Genomic DNA, 13,000 nt, shown 5'->3' on the forward strand with positions numbered 1-13,000 from the left:
CATGTGGCACCTAGGCACATTCCTGCATTGCTTATCCTCTATACAACTTGTTATTGTGAGGACGCACTAGCCACAAGATGTGCCACATGGTATAATCTTGTGCCTCCACTTCCACATCAGCATTAGGAAACTTTGGTTCAAAATTTCTACAAGTCACCTCTAGCTATCTTCATGGGCCCTATGCACATGACCCTAGTGTTTTAAAAGGCATTTCCTTAAGACAACCATTAACTTTTTGTGGTGGAGTATTTAAAATATAAAAGCTTCACCATGGAAGCAATGTGGGATATTATTTCTACATTTTCTCTACTTTATTCAAAAACTAGTGGCCTTCTCTACTGGCATCTTCAAACTCTTCACTACTCGGCTTAAGAAAAAAAAAGAAATCAAGAGTGAAGACATTGAAATAATTGATGACTGCTTGATGAAAATCAAGCCCCAACTCATTCAGAGCTCTCATGGTAGATATGAAAAATCTTGGTCATCTTGTACAAAACATGTGGATGTTTAATACCCTTCCATCCCTTATCTTCATCTCCACCCAAGTTGGTTGTGATTGTGCATCTAAATGGGTGGGTAAGGCCAAAGAACATTCTTCCTTGACATGGCAAGGGATAGTGGAGGCGTTGAAGGAGTTATGGGCTAAAATAGTAAGTTTAGAAGGAAAAAGACCTACCCCTCTCTCTGCAACTGTACTTTCACTTCCATTCCTATTTCCTTTGAGCTCCCTAGGAAGATCATTGATTTGCTATAGAAGGTCCTTTGAATACTCCATCACATTACCCAGAATGGAAACCCTATCCATTGTTGACATTGTGGGAACTATAGAATGAAGTATGTAAAGCCATTTATTGAGCTTCTTTCTATGCCTTGCTTTCACCATGAGGCTATTGGAATTTCCTTCAAATAGCTTCTTTCTTGTACATGTGGCCTTCATTTCCCAAGCTAGCTACCTATGGGCTCTCCAAAATCCCCTACTAAGGCTTCTCTCTTCAACGTGGGTGTCATGCCAAATGCTTCTTATGCCTGCTATTTTATTTTACTCTCGTAGCTTCACTATGTGTGCCTATAACTTTTACTCATTGGCATCTACTCTAGGCCTTTTTCCTTTAGTGTGAGCTCTCTTTGGATGCATGAAGTCTCTTTAATGTGCCTGTGTTTTCTTTTTGACTAGCAATTTTTTGTTTTATTTAATTGCAACCTCCAAATTTCAAATGCAAGGTCTCCCTAATTCATAGGCTTCCTTGCCCCATCACTTGCTAATTGCATGGATTCCTTTGTATTTTCATGGGCTTTGCTAATTCCATGTCATGGATGCAATATACTTATAGCGTGGGTCCTCTATAAGAGGTATGGGCTTCTTGGTTTAACATAGGCTCTCTTTATGCTTGAAGTTACCTCCCATTCACTGGTTGCTCCAAGAAAGAGACCCATTCCTCTACTTGGACATCCACACCTTCTTTCTACATGGGCAACCCTTTGAAAATGTGAGGGTCCTTTTATATTTAGCCAATTTCTTGCTCCTTTCCATCCCCAAAGTCCACTTAACAATGTATGCTATGCAACTTCACTTGGCTCATATTCTTGATGCCTCATTGACTTCAGTATTTTGAATGCCTCTTGACTACAATCAAGAAGACAAAATGCTCTTATCAAGATACCATAATTGTAAACATTTGGTTTGCACTTAGAGCTCATCATTGTGCTTCTAAAGAAATGTTTTGCAATATAAAAATCATGCTTAACTAAAACATTCAGGATTGCATTATAAATTTTAATAGTTGGCACACATCGAAGCTCTTCTAGTACATACACTACAAGTACTACTTCATTTTCCATTTTAGATTGTCCAAAAAGATGTATTAAGCTATTTTCATTCGATTAGTGATCCAGAAACATTCTACTCCACTCAGAATTGCAAAAAAGAAAGCATCCCTGCATTAACACCTATTACATCCCCTATCACAATTCTGATGAATTTAGCTGGGCCCCAAAGTGGGTCTGGCTAAAAAAAAATTTGTTTTCAAAAAAGTATATTCTTAGATTGATCCACTAATTAGAATCAAATTTGATCACTGAACCATCCATTAAAGCTCATTTTATCACTTTCTACAACTAGTCAACTTTGTGCTAGGAGGTCCATTGACAGGCCTTAAAAACTAACCCAAACCTCTGACTAGGCTCTGGAATCTAACCCATTAATTCTCTCTTTTTCATACTCTTATCGTGTCAGATCTTGTCTCATGACAAATTCAGAGCCACAATATATTCACTGTCAAAGTTGACCTCTCAGAACTACCTACAAGAAAACATGTTAGAAAGTAGTAAACTGGGTTTGGATTTAGCTTTGAAAGCTACGCAAACAGGCACTTGGGAAGATGAAAACTAGGACATTGGCTCTTTGTCATGAGGAGATTATAAATCTACAATTTTGTCTCATGATGAATACATGATGCAAATGGAAAGTAGTCAAAGTGGGCTACTTGGAATTTGCAGACTAAAAACACTAACAAAAAGTATTTTTTGCAAATGGAATTGACCTGGAAAAGTGTGCATATGAATTCGTCATGACTTGCAAGCTAACACACTTAAATTATTTTTAGAGGAAAACATAGTGGTACAATCCATTTGATCTCATCTATCATAGATTTCAAGATATAACTTCATGAACAGGGGTTCTAACAAATCATCAAATATTGACACCAGTAAAAAGATAGAAATTGCATTTGGAATCACATTTGCAAACTGATCAAACAGATTTGTCATGAGCTGAATCTTGAAACATAACAAATTTTTGATGTCTAAAATGTAACACAAAAGGAATTTAAACATTTTTTTCAACTGGGTCAAAGTTATAACTCATCAAATAGGGCCTTCCAGAATTATGAAAATTTCATATCAGTATGACATTGATAACTGACCAACTTTGAGGGATTCAAACCTAGGCAAATGAACTCAAAATGACTCAAAATTTGAAACATAGGTTCTTGGGTATGGAGACTAGACACTCCCAGAGTAGTAGGTCATGATGCAATTCTGGGTGTGAGATATTTAGTAGCAAACACAACCTCCTATCACTGTCTGACACTAAGGTGAAAATTTAGATTTGGAATTTGCTCAAAATGGGACTTCACGGAATAACTCAAAATGTCAGTTTAACTTCATAGAACACTTAGATACATTGAATGCAAGGTGTTAGAAACATTAAACTCTTGAGGGGCCTCAAAGGTACAACCAGGTACAATCTCATTTAAAAGCATTTATGGGGCTCAATTTTCTCAATAGTGCTCAAAATTCGGGCTACAATTTTGAGTGTCAACAGTGGATTTGTTTGGGGATGCATGTCCCTTGTGAACATGGAAAGATTTTAGATCTCTGGAGGAAGCAGACCATTCTCAAAAACTTCTCTCGAATAGCTTTATTGAAAGAAAAAAAAACTACAACTACTATGTACACATGATGGCCCTGGGCCACCTAACTTCAACAAAAACCTTTACCTCTGTCAAAAACTTGATTCTCATCTAGACTTCTATGAGGTAAAGTGGAAATATTTCTTCTATCAATTCCACCAATTAGATTAGCATCATGAATCAACTCTCTTGGTAAAACTGAATCTACAACTTGACTTTCATAATGCATATAACATCTAGCTTCATTTTCTACAACTTGTTCATTATGAAAGTTCTAATAAGAACGCTCAAACATATCAAACTGAAACTGAAACTTTTCTTTATTAAATGAATCATGCATACTATCAGTCTCAAATATGAAGGCATCGTATTCAACTTGGGGAAAGAGATCACACATACCTTGAAAATGTGTATCCTTATGCATAGCCAGATGATATTCAAATGAGCAATCAAATTTGTACTCACAAATATCATCAATGTCAGAATCTGAAACTAATCTGGGATCTTCAAATGATTCTCTAAAATCAGCAAGTGGATTAGTCATCATATTAGAATATTCATCATAAAATTCATTATAAGGTGCATGCTAATTTTCAATAACACCTTCATCAAACACCTTGTCATCCATATTATGAGATGCAACATCATCATCATAATCACTGTCATACTCGAAACAAGAACAATCTGACTCTTATAGTAGTAAGACAAGGCATCATCATTAAACTCATCCTAAACTAAATCTAAACCTTCAATGTCTTCTTTAAACAATGGTTTGATAACTCCATGTAGGGATCCTTTTTGAACATTTGGACAAAAGATGGGTTGTTCATTGTTAGGATCTTCATCATATAAAGCATTGGTATATACTTTAAAACCACTTCCCATATCATCTTCATGCAGACTTTCAGCATGTGAAGAAAAATCAAAACCATATGAAGACTCAACATCCACTCTATCAATGAAGTATGTAGAATATAAATCAAAGTTACTTTCATTGTCTTCATGTAGGTGATTCAAATGTCTTGCAAACCTATCATTATTTATCTTACCAATAGGTGTTGATGCATTAACCTTAGGATCACTCGTATATTGATCATCACTACATTCATTCTCAATAAATTCATCTACACAATTAGGTAATCTATTCTTATTGATAACCTCTTTATCCTCGTATTGTCTAGACAAATCTTCATAGCTTTCAACATCTAGCTGACTTGCATAACTCTAAAATGAAACTTCATTTTCAGATTTAAAAATGGAACTCATACCTTTACTGACATAAGAATACTCACTCCCATCATTGCTTTCTTCTTTCCAATTTGCATCTAATTCACATGAAGATGAATATGTACTATCATTTTCCTCTTCTTGACTCAAACAATAATTCTCATCATTGTCTCCACATGATGCTTCTTCACGATACATTGGATCAGCAAGTTCACCTTTATCACTTGATACATCACTTCTAGCTTCTTCATCCTCATACTAAGATAAATACCTTTCTTCTTCCTAATTCATTATGATTTCAACATAATTCAAATCATCAATGGGAGAATGAATGACTAGATTTATATCTTGCATGCATAACTCATGAAGTGAGTCAACTCTATCATTTGCTGTTGTAATACCATAAACATGTGCATTAAATTCAGCAAGAATGGAATCATTTCTTCTTTGCAACAAAGAAATCTCACTTACACATGTTTTTAATTCTGAAAATCCAATGATATTTTTTGCAATAGCAGGGGTACTTATTTGCTGATTTGAATTTGAAAATTCTATATGACATTGATTTTTCCTTTGCACCTCATCTTGCTAGCAAACATTTCTAGAGAAGTGACTCTGGGTTAAGCCATAGTTTATGTTATTCTCAATCTCTATTGCTGTCATGAATGCCTAATGTATAGTCTTAGGTTATTTATCTCTCAATAGATAGCTCATCTTCTTATCAAATGCACCAAGATAAACCACTAAACAAACTTGATCATCTGGCTTATAACTTTCAGGAGTTTCATTAAAAACTTTGCAAATCTGATATTAAATTTACCAACTAACTCACCATTCCCTATCTAGATTTTCAAGAACCTATCAAAATAATCAAAGATGCTAACTCTTTCCCTGAACTGCTTCATGAAGGCTGAAAGTAATTCATCCCAAGATGAAATTGAGCATGCCAATAGAAAGGAAAACCAATCCCTAGCATCACCTTCTAAAGTTTGAACAAACAACTTCATATGAATGTCTTCATGAGCAATTTCAAAATCACCAACCAAGTCACTGAACATTTGAACATGATGACTGGCTGAATTTTCATGGTTCCCACTAAACTTAGGTAAATAATTTCTAAGGTTATATAACATAGTATTCAGAAAACAATGGATGCCATTGAAATTTAACGGCATATATCTCTTGGTAGAAATAGATGTATAATTCTCATCCATGGACAACATACTTGATGAAGGGAAATTTGACATTCTTCACACTTAACACTCATTCATCACAAATACTCTTAGAATTTATTAACTGTAGTAGATTTGGAGTTCTTTCTACCAATTCAAAACTTCAAACACACTTCGAAATGTAAAAACACTTTTTTTGAATCTACTTTCCACAAAGTATGTTGAAATACGTTAAACCATTCTCCTACTTAGTGCTAAAATTACCACTTGATGGAGAAACTTTGTAATGCTTACTTTCATGGAAACAAAATCACATGAAAGTATAAAATACCTTTAGTGTTGCTGAATGAAACTTTTGATTGGCATAGGTGGTAGTCTCAATTCTTCACACCACTAATCGAATCCTTATAGAGCCACCATCTCCTTAAGGAGAACTAAATGAAAATCACTACTATGATTCATTTTTACCTTTCAAATTCCTTATGATAGCAGATCACATACAACACTTCAAAACTTTTCAGTCAAGAATTTATAAATTCTCTCTTCTTGCTTACAACTTATAAAAACTTTTAGATCTACACAACTCCGTTGAAAACTTTGGAAAATTTTTATATAGAACCAATTTGCATTGGCATAGAGATATTTTAGAGAGTCACCACTCACAATTGTGAAAAAGATTTAAAACACAATTCATAACATGATAGATCTAAACTAGATTTTCAATTCGTAGAACTTGCAAATCATTAAACACTTAGAAGAGAGAAACCATTGTTAAATAATTTTGACTCTAAAATTACAATAGTACTTTGGAAATGATAATAGGCTGAATTAACAAAAGATGAAAACTTTTTAGCAATACAATTTACATTCAACCTCAAAGTTATTGCTGCAAATGGATAAAACTTAACTGGAGAACATGAAACCTTACATTCAAAACATGAATAGGCACAATATATCTATTAGAGATTTCTAGATCCTTATCAATAAATTCCATCACAGATTCCCTAGTAGAGTCAACATTTTGTTGGTGACTCGGATGGGAAAAACCCAACTAAAAATAGGACTAAAATAATCAACTTATACACTAGAGATTCTTGTCCTTTTAATAGTGAATTACTTCACCAACTCCCCAACAGAGTCGCCATTTTGTTGGCCCCCCATTTAATAGACTTTGAACTACCAAGTATGCAAGGAAAGAATTCATATATGGGTAGCTATCTCCAATAATGGACACAATTTACCAAGAACCTAGGCCAACTATAAGGTTACACTCCTTCTACACTTTAGGCTCTGCAAAACCTAGGTGGGTGAACCTTTTAGGATCCAATTATGTGACTAGTGCAATGAGCATAATTAGAATCTAGAATATTAGATGGAAACCCCTAAATCTTCTATACTTAACCAGGAATCACAAGCATGAAATAACTAAGAACATGATTCATGAAATTGGCAAGCTAAGTGCGGGTTAAACATTGGATAACTTCCAACATAAAAGGGAAAATTGATTTAATATGTTGATATCAGCAATACCTAGGTATGAGCAACGAAACCTAATGATCCCATCTCTAATTAATGCCTTACTTATTGGGCAATTAAATGAATTAAAACCATACATCTTTTGGAAATCTTTGACATAATTCCTACATCAAGATCCTTGATCTATCTTTCACCTTGTGAATAGACATCTGTATCAAAATGAATCTCATACTTAGACTATCCTTTCATGAAATTTGTAAACCTTTTCATAAATACCAAGCAATTACATGGCTCTTTGATACACAAGCAAGACATTTCAACCACATGCACTTCTAAACAAAATGCAACCTAGTTTATGCTCTTTGTTCACAAACTAGAAGAAATTACAGATCCACAAACTAGAGACATGATTCAAACTGAGTTTAAATCCTCTTGCTATTCTTTATTTGTTTTCCTTGAAACCAAATATATGAAAGATGTATAGAAACTAACTCACAAATCACATAACAAATCTGAACTATCTGCATAGAACTTAAACTATTGTTCAATACAAGAGAAATGCTAGGTGTGTAGATTTCATATCTTGAGTAGAGCTCCTAGAACTAAGAATTGAAAAGCAATTAACAACCATTTTTAGAGGAAAAGAAAGAATATTTATGAAGAGGGCAATTCTCAAATTGAATTTTCAATTGACAAGTATCCCTTCAGAATTCTCCCTCTAGAAGCTTAAAAGAATCTCTCTACCTTCTCTTCTCAACTGCTAGAATCAAATCCTCATCATTTGGTTCCCAAAAGCAAGAAATATCTAAGATATTTTATTCAACATTATAATTGATTTTGGTGTCAAATTTTAATCAAATTTAAGCCAAAACATCATAGAATTGAAACATACTACATATAAGACCTTCTAAGCATGTTTTAAATGTTTTGTCACTAAATTCTGCGACTAGATAATCAAAACACTCCCCAAAACACATAAATAAATCTAACAGACAAAACCTCCTATAGCATGTACCCATGGCATTTTGTGAAAAAAAAACTTGATATTCAGATAGTTCATCTCTTCTTGGTTCTGACGATATATAACATCGCTATATTAGCCTCTCAAAAACCCCCTGAATCTAAGTTCAAAAAAGTCCCCCTTGGTAGAAAACTCAGGTCTACAACTTGGATAGTTTAAAGTTTCAAAAATTTAAAACCTTCTAAAGTATCAAATTTAGATTATAATTTTTTTGAATCTAAAAACGTTGCACGTATCTTCCTTTTTTTTTCTAAAAAAATTAGATTTTTTTTTTATACTCAATCCTTGTGCCATCTTCCTCACTGAGCCCACTGGGCACCACCCAATCTACCACATAGCTGCCTCTGATTAGCCAACATATGCCACATATTCATCCTAAAAGATGCTACATCATCACACCTAGCCCCAACTTTTACAGAACCTCAGAATGCATCCTAGGCCCATGGCCACATGGCACCTAGGTGCATTCCTGCATTACTTATCCTCTTTGCAACTTGTTATTGTAGGGAAGCGCCAGCCATAGGATGTGACACATGGAACAATCCTATGCCTCCACCTCCACATTAGCATGGCATCTCTTTGGTTCAAAATTTCTACAAGTCACCTCCAAGTTACCTCCATTTGTCTTCATGGGCCCTACGCGCATGACCCTTTCCTTTTAAAACGCACTGCCTTAAGACAACCATTAACTTGTTTGGTGGAGTATTTAAAATATAAAAGCTTCCCCATAGAAGCAATGTGGGATATTATTTCTGCATTTTCTTTTCTCTGTTCAAAAAACTAGTGGCCTTCTCTACTAGCATCTTCAAACTCTTCACTACTCAGCTCAAGAAAAAAAAAGAAATCAAGAATGAAGCCATTGAAATAGTTTATGACTACTTGATGAACATCAAGCCCCAACTCATTCAAAGCTCTCATGGTAGACATGAAAATTCTTGGTCATCTTGTATAGAACATGTGGATGTTTAATACCCTTTCATGCCTTGTCTTCATCTCCACCCGGGTAGGCTATGATTACACATCTAAATGGGTAGCTAAGGCCAAAGAACATTCTTTCTTGACACAACAAGGGATAGAGGAGGCATTGAAGGAGTTATGGACTGAAACAATGAGTTTAGAAGGCAAAAGACCTGCCCCTCTCTCTACAACTGAACTTCCACTTCCATTCCCATTTCCTTTGAGCTCCATAAAAAGATCATTGATCCACTATAGAAGGTCCTTTGAATACTTAATCACATTGCCCAAAATTGAAACCCTATCCATCATTGACATCATGGGAACTACAGAATGAAGTATGTAAAGATGGCTATTGAGCTTCTTTCTATGCCTCCCTTTCATCATGAGGCTCTTGGAATTGCCTTCAAATGGCTTCTTTCTTGTACATGCAACCTTCATTTCCCAAGCTAGTTGCCTACGGCAGTCTCCAAAATACCCTACCGCGACTTCTCTCTTCAATGTGGGTGTCCTGGAAAATGCTTCCTGTGCCTACTATTTTATTTTATTGTTGCACCTTCACTATGTGTGTCTATGGCCTTTACTCATTGGCATCTGCTCTTGGCCTTTTTCCTTTAGCATGAGCTCTCTTTGGATGTGTGAAGTCTCTTTTATGTGCTTGCATTTTCCTTCTGACTAGCAATGCTTTGTTTTATTTAATTTCCACCTCCAAATTTCCAATGCAAGGTCTCCCTAATTCATGGGCTTCCTTGCCCCATCACTTGCTAATTGCATGGATTCCTTTGTATTTGCATGGGCTTTACTAATTCAATGTCGTGGATGCAATATATTTATAGCATGGGTGCTCTCTAAGAGGTATGGACTTCTTGGTTTAACATAAGCTCTCTTTATGCTTGGAGTTACCTCCCATTTGGTGGTTGCTCTAAGGAAGAGAACTGTTCCTCTGCTTGGATGTCCATGCCTTCTTTCTACATGGGCCGCCCTTTGAAAATGTGAGGGTACTTTTATGTTTAGCCAGTTCCTCTATCCTTTACATCCACAAAGTCCACTTAACAATGTATGCTATGTAACTTCACTTGGCTCATATCCTTGATGCTTCATTGACTCTAGTAATCTAAATGCCTCCCAAATGCGATCAAGCAGACAAAGTGCTCTTATCAAGATACCAAATTTGTAAACATTTGGTTTGCACTTAGAGCTCATCATTTTTCTTCTAAAGAATTTTTTCGCAATATAGAAATCATGCTTAACTAAAACATTCAAGATTACATTATAATTTTTAATAGTTGGCACACATCGAAGCTCTTCCAATACATCCACTACAAGTACTACTTCATTTTCCATTTTAGATTGTCTAAGAGGACATATTAAGCTAGTTGCATTCCATTAGCAATCTAGAAACATTCTACTCCACTTAGAATTGCAAAAAAAAAAACATCCCTACATTGACACCTATTACATCCCCCTATCACAATTCTAATGAATTTAGCTAGGCCACAAAGTGGGTCTAGCTAAATTTTTTTTTGTTTTCAAAAAAATAAATTCTTAAATTAATCTGCTGATCATCTTGAAAGGATTGGAATCAAATTCAATCACTAAACCATCCATCAAAGCTCATTTTATCACTTTTTGCAACTAGTCAACTTCATGCTAGGAGGTCTATTGACTGGCCTTAAAAATTGACCCGAACCTCTGACTAGGCTATAGAATCTGACCCATTGATTCTCTCTTCTACATACTCATACCTTGTTGAATCTTGTCTCATGATGAATTCAGAGCCAAAAGATATTTGCTATCAAAGCTGACCTATCAGAACTACCTACAATAAAACACATTAAAAAGTAGTAAACTGGGTTTGGATTTAGCTTTGAAACTAGGCAAATGGGCACTTGGGAAGACAAAAACTAGGACATTGATTCTCTGTCATGGGGACATTATAAATCTGCAATTTGGGCTCATCACAAATGTAGGACACAAATGGCAAGCAGTCAAAGTGGGTTACTTGAAATTTGTAGACTAAAACCATTGACAAAAAGTATATTTTGCAAATGGAATTGACTTGGAAAACTGTTCATATAGATTTTTCATGACTTGTAAATTGACACACTTAAATTATTTTTAAAGGAAAATACCATTGTACAATCCATTTGATCTCACCTATCACAAATTTCAAGATATGACATCATGAACAAGGGTTCCAAAAAAATTGCAAATGCTGACACTAGTAAAAAGATAGAAATTGTATTTGGAACCACGTTTGCAAACTGATCAAACGGATTTGTCATGAGCTAAAACTTGAAACATACCAAGTCTCTAACATCTAAAATGTAACACAAAAGAAATTTCAACATTTTTGTCAACTGGGTCAAAGTTATAACTCATCAAATAGGGCCTTCCAAAATTATGAAAATTTCATATCAGCATGACATTGATAGCTAACCAACTTTGAGGGATTCAAAACCTAGGAAAATAGACTCAAAATGACTTGAAATCAGAAAAATTGGCTCTTAGGTATGGACACTAGGCACTCTCAAAGTGGTGGGTCATGATGCAATTGTGGGTGTGAGATATTCAATAGCAAACATAGCCTCCTATCATTGTCTAACACAGGTGAAAATGCAAATTTGGAATTTGCTCAAAATGGGACTTCACGGAATAGCCTAGAATGTCAGTTTAACTTCATAGAACTCTTAGACACACTGAATGTAGGGTGTTAGAAACATTAAACACCTTAGGGGCCTCAAAGGTACAGTGGGTACAATCTCATTTAAAAGCGTTTATGGGGCTCAATTTTCTCAACAGTGCTCAAAATTTGGGCTATTTTGAGTGCCAACATAGGTGTTGAGCAAGAAAGAAATATAGAATATGTCAAGCACCAATAAATAGTATGTGTCGAGCATCAACAAATAGTGAGTGCCGAGTGACACTATTTTAACATATGAGTTTGTACCTTCACAAACTTAGTTGCAAATCATGTTGCATGCTAGCTAAGAACTAGATTTTGAGTTCTAGAAGATAAGATTAGATCTTTTAGAATCACTATGTATATTGCATGCAACCAATGAAATAATTCAAATGCTAAAGAGGAAAAACAAATGAATCTCAGCCATAGATTCACAACAAACCCTAAGTCACGAAATCTTTAAAAGATGGACAAAGACTCATGATTCAAGTTGTTGTTGATGTTGTTGAAAAGAGTTGAAGGGGTAGATTTGAGAGAAGAGCAAAAGAGTAAAAGGGTGACTCAGAGAAATAGGGGAAGAGATAGATTAGTTAGAGAAAAACATAGCATCATCGATTGAAGAAAGACATATCAGATCAAGAAGGATTAGAATAGACTAGATAGAACATCAATCTGCATACAACAATAGAAGGTTGTAAGTAATTAGGTCAAGCATTCTAATATATACATTCTAACCATTGTATTAGGATAATGAAAATCCTATGTTGATAGGTTGGTTTAACAACCATGTTGTAATTCCTTTAAGAGGGTGAAATTCCAAGTGAATGTTTTTAAAATCCTTTTGACAAGTGTTCTTGTAACAGAGTGCTGAGACTTTAATAGGGCATGCCTCTTATAGGGTAGATCATCTATGATGGTCAAACTATTGTAACACTAATCAGTTACATATTGCTATAGTGATAAGTTTTGGGTGTCATCCCCACGCTAGTTTTACCTTCTCATTTTGGAGGGTTTCTGGGTGACCAAAATCTTGTGTTTTATGTTTTCATTCATGTCT

At 35.0% G+C, this 13,000-nt stretch overlaps 1 protein-coding gene across 1 annotated transcript; it reads right to left on the reverse strand.

Annotated features, from left to right (window-relative positions):
• Window positions 1-322: 322 nt before the first annotated feature.
• Window positions 323-883, reverse strand: LOC149561771 (transcription factor SCREAM2-like). The gene is made up of 3 exons (XM_089827901.1): window positions 750-883; window positions 673-690; window positions 323-476 (listed from the first exon to the last, which is right to left on the reverse strand). Exons 1-3 carry the CDS (start codon window positions 881-883, stop codon window positions 323-325), a joined length of 306 nt encoding a protein of 101 aa, XP_089684027.1.
• Between the last annotated feature and the right edge of the window lie 12,117 nt (window positions 884-13,000).

This window comes from Cupressus sempervirens, chromosome 4 (assembly GCF_028749045.1).
Source record: "Cupressus sempervirens isolate cs-2001-9-10 chromosome 4, ASM2874904v1, whole genome shotgun sequence".
Lineage (NCBI taxonomy): Eukaryota > Viridiplantae > Streptophyta > Pinopsida > Cupressales > Cupressaceae > Cupressus > Cupressus sempervirens.